General features: G+C 40.2%; 1 protein-coding gene across 1 annotated transcript in view; it reads right to left on the bottom strand.

The window, feature by feature from the left end:
• Window positions 1–4,921, bottom strand: part of LOC106878456 (uncharacterized) — a 15,758-nt gene that overhangs the window by 3,086 nt on the left and 7,751 nt on the right. The window contains exons 7-11 of the mRNA XM_052977512.1: window positions 4,755–4,822; window positions 3,156–3,327; window positions 2,576–2,712; window positions 1,720–1,797; window positions 976–1,076 (exon numbers count right to left, since the gene is read on the bottom strand). Of these exons, the coding sequence (XP_052833472.1) occupies window positions 976–1,076; window positions 1,720–1,797; window positions 2,576–2,712; window positions 3,156–3,327; window positions 4,755–4,822 (556 nt within the window). The remainder of the gene's footprint in view (window positions 1–975; window positions 1,077–1,719; window positions 1,798–2,575; window positions 2,713–3,155; window positions 3,328–4,754; window positions 4,823–4,921) is intronic.

Raw genomic sequence — 4,921 nt, 5'->3', positions numbered from 1 at the left:
CAACCCATGCCAGCATGGAAAGCGGACGTTAAACGATGATGATGATATAGGCATAGGTGTCACTGCATGGTAAGAAGTCAGCTTCCTAACTGCATGGTTTTGAGTTCAATCCACTTGGGAAAATGTTTTCTTCTATAGCTCCAAGCTGACCAAACCCATGTGGGTGCATTTAGTAGAGAGAAACTGAAATAAACATAAAAGGGATCAAGCTGGCAGAAACCTTAGCACGCCAGGCGAAATGCTTAGCGGTATTTTACATTCTGAGTTCAAATTCCACCGAGGTCGACTTTGCCTTTCATCCTTTTGGGGGTCGATTAAATAAGTACCAGTTACACACTGGAGGTCGATATAATCGACTTAATCCGTTTGTCTGTCTTTGTTTGTCCCCTCTGTGAGTAGCCCCTTATGGGCAGTGAAGAAACAAGAAACTGAAAGAAGCCCGTCACATGTGTGTGTGTGTGTGTGTGTGTATGCACTTCTGTGTTTGTCACACACCACTGCTTGACAACTGGTGTTGGTTTGTAGAGAAAAAAATCAAGAACTGGGGTTGATTTGTTTGAGTAAACCCTTCAAGGTAGTGTAGTGCACCAGCATGGGCACACTCCAAAGACTGAAGCAAGCAAAAGATAATAGGTAAGATAATGACATGCACATACATAAACACATACATATATACATGCATACACACATATATATATACATATATATGTACACACACACATATAGATATACACACCTACATACATACATGAACACATATATGATATATGTACATGCACATACATTTATACACATACAAACATGCATACATACACTCACACAAACATACAAATATATACAGGTACACACATACACACACACAAATTCATACATACATACATACAAACACACACACACACACACACACACACACATGCAGAGCATCACCCCCACCCCCACGACCACATGTAGTAATTTCTGACGACCATTCCAAACCTTTTGAGAATCAGTTGTACTTTGGCTTCGACGGCTTCCCAGGGATCCGTAGACATGTTGACTTCCGGCAGACACGAATAGGCCTCGCAGAAAACCTTCTTCTGCAAGAGAATTACAAGCACAAGAGGATTAGCTGGATTACCTGTTGGTGAAGCAACACCACCAATACCACCGCCAAAACCAGCATCACCTCTGTTACTACCACCGCCAACATCACCACTGCTTCTGCTACACCACCATCAATACTGCTACTACTACTACCACTACAACTAGGACCACCGTCATTACTATTACTGCTACTGCTACTACTACAACAGCTACCACTACCACTACCAAAACATCAACCACCACCACTAATACCACTGCCACTAATACCATCACCACCTCCACTACTACTACTACTACTACTACTCTCATCACCTGACCTGCGCTACCACCTTCACCATCACTACAGTCACCATCGCCACCTCTACCACCACCAACACCATCTCACCACTCACCACTACTACTACTATTACCACTGCCACCACCACTAATAAAGCCACCACCCATTCTACCTCCTCCACCTATGTCTACTACTACTACTACCACCACTACCACTACAGTAACCATTCTTGAAAATATGGTTAAGATGAAGGGCATTCCTTCATCCCCCCACCCCACTGGACCTTTGGATAAAAGGAAAACAAAACAGAAAAACCCCCTTCAAAACGACCCCTTGATAACGACTGGTATCAAACCTACTGTGTGTCGTTCCCGAGTGAAGGCTGCTACACCAATGTTTAGTTCGTAAGCTTGTTGTGCTTTCATCACGAAAGGAACCTGGAAACAATAAAAAATGTGAGACATTAAGCAACGACTCTAATAGCAAGAATATGGCTGAGTGGCGACAATGGCCCACAAGAGTGTTCATCATCATCATCATCATCATCATCGTTTAATGTCCACCTTCCATGCTAGCATAGGTACTGAATATATGAGGGTGTGCTGAAGAGTTCCTCAATTTAAGGGTATCGTGAAGGGCCTAGTTGGAGGCCGAACCTTCCAAGTTCTTTTACAGGGCTTAGAAAAACTTTGAAGAACTACTGCAATAAGTGTATGAATTTGAGAGGGGAATATGTTCAATATCTTCCTCTGCCTCTGGTATTTGAGTACTCTTTTTTCCATCTTGTTTCACATTTATGTGTTTACTCCAGTATATATAGTAGAAGACACTTGCCCAAGGTGCCACGCAGTGGGACTGAACCCAGAACCATGTGGTTGGTAAGCAAGCTACTTACCACACAGCCACTCCCACGCCTATATATATATATATACACATATATAAACAGTCATTTCAGTTGATTGAACAATTGATTTCTCACCATTGGATGATGGAGATCAACCACCACAATGTGTGAGCATGTGTGTGTGTGTGCATAGATGGGTGTACATATGGGTGAGTGTGTGTATGGGTGTGTGTGTATGGGCGTTTTTCTATGGGCGTGTGTGTCCATGTATATGGGTGAGTGTATGTATGGGTGTGTGTGTATGGGCGTGTGTCCCCACGTATATGGGTGAGTGTGTGCATGCATGCATGTAGGCATTTTGTTAAACTCACCAAATTCTGTGGTTCTTCCTTGAAAATCACTTGGCAGATAATCTCAAAGACCTGGCTGTTCATGTTTGTCCTGTTGAGATCATTGTTGTCAAGGCTAAGGACAAATTGCCAAACTGGAAGATTCTTCTCACAGACATCTTTAAATAAAATAAAAAAACAATTAAAAAATTAACCCTTCAACATTCGGATTTGGTCAAATGTTATACTTATTTATTCACATTGTTTTGAATGAATCAGACTTTATGTCGTACTTTTGAGGTTTCAATGATGCAATTTTTAATTTTTAAAATGACACTGTAGGAAGGTAGGTTCTGGTACTTATTTTAAGGACCTCAAAAGGATGAAGGGCAATTTGAACTTCAAACATAAAGACATGAAATGTTACTAAGCATTTTGTCCACACACAACGCCCGGTCTGGGAATCGAAACCGTGATCCTCCGACCGCGAGTCCACTGCCCTAACCACTGGGCCATTGCGCCTCCACAATAATAATAGTAGTAATAATAATAATAATAATAATAATAATAATAATAATAATAAACATAAAACAACAAAAATATTTTCAGTATGAACACCTACCTGAATTAAAGTCAAGGAATGTCTTGAAGGTGGTCAAGATAAGGGCGGGGTATTGGTTAGCCAAGATCATCAGCTGGACCTGTCTAGTTTCAGGGGGCAGGTTGCTGGAAGGGTTCAACAGCTGGCGGATAATCTCTTCCAGAGATCCATTGAAAGGAAACGGATTTATAACCTGGAAGGAAAAGGTAAGTTCCACAAACTTATAAAATCAAGTGCAGGTAACACATATATATATATACAGGTGAGTGTATATGTGTGTATTAATGTTACTCTCACCTGTCATATAAATGAAGGGCCTACATAAACAAGGACTTGTTAAAGTTTTTGCCTTTTATTTGTTTCTGCCACTAGACGTAGGTCATGCTAGGGCATCACTTTGAAGAAATTTTAGTCAAATGAATAATAATAATAATAATAATAATATTTTTATTGTTCATTATTTACATTAGATGGATATTTGTCCTCATCTTGTTTGTTGTTAACACAACGTTTCGGCTGATATACCCTCCAGCCTTCGTCAGGTGTCCTGGGGAAATTTCAACCTGGGTTCTCATTCCTAAGGTCTTCTTCAATGTTGTTATTATTATTATTATTGTTTTTATTATTATTATTATTATTATTATTATTATTCAGGTCACTGCTTGGAATCGAACTCGGAATCTTGGGGTTAGTAGCCCGCGCTCTTAACCACTACGCCATATGCCCACGGGCATATGGCGTAGTGGTTAAGAACTGTATTTTTATTGTTGCTGTTGTTGTTATTAAGGTGGTGAGCTGGCAGAATCATTAGCATGCTGGGCAAAAGACTTAGCAACATTTCCTTTACTGCTACGTTCTGAGTTCAAATTCCATGGAGGTCAATTTTACCTTTCAGTAACATAAGTACCAGTTGAACACTGGGGTCAATGTAATCGACTCATCCCTTCCCCCCGAAAAGCGGAATGAGAAGAAGGAAAAGAAAGCAAGAAGACCAAGACCCCCGTCCTTCCTGACTGCAGAAATCACAATTAAATTAAGGGCGGCGAGCTGGCAGAAACGTTAGCATGCCGGGCGAAATGCTTAGCGGTATTTCGTCTGCCATTACTTTCTGAGTTCAAATTCCGCCGAGGTTGACTTTGCCTTTCATCCTTTCGGGGGTCGATAAATTAAGTACCAGTTGTGTACGGGGGTCGATGTAATCGACTTAGTCCCTTTGTCTGTCCTTGTTTGTCCCCTCTATGTTTAGCCCCTTGTGGGCAACAAAGAAATAAGAAATCACAATTCAAGCAGCTGGTGAAGAATAATATAACAGTAAAGATATCGAAATTGGTGAAACATACACAATAAAAACCAAAAAAAAAAAAACTTAAAAAAGAGAGAAGGATAAAAAAAATTGAAGGGGGAAAAAATCCCTGAAATATGGCGTATATACCCATTGCCTATTTTTGTCTTCTGTTTCATTGGTTGTTTACATCTGACATCTTGATACAAAACATGGTAGCAAAAGGTCAATGTTGGCTATAATTTCTAGGGAATATCTGTAGAAATAAGCCTAACAAACAAACAAACAAAAAAAAAGAAAAAGAAAAAAAAGGATTCCATGAAGAGAATAAAGTTTACCTTTTCCTCAGACAGAATGGCATTCTGCCAAAAATCTTCCAGAAGCCAGTAACTCTCCAAGAACGGATCTAACAATGGAAAATTGGAAATTGGGACAGGAAATTACAAAATGTTTCATGCAATGGGAAACAATTTGGATAAGTAGGGGGGGGGGTTAAGTTTGGTGG

Source organism: Octopus bimaculoides, chromosome 28, assembly GCF_001194135.2.
Source record: "Octopus bimaculoides isolate UCB-OBI-ISO-001 chromosome 28, ASM119413v2, whole genome shotgun sequence".
Classification (NCBI taxonomy): domain Eukaryota; kingdom Metazoa; phylum Mollusca; class Cephalopoda; order Octopoda; family Octopodidae; genus Octopus; species Octopus bimaculoides.
The sequence above is the reverse complement of the archived record's forward strand: the minus strand, read 5'-3'. Positions and strand labels throughout refer to the sequence as shown.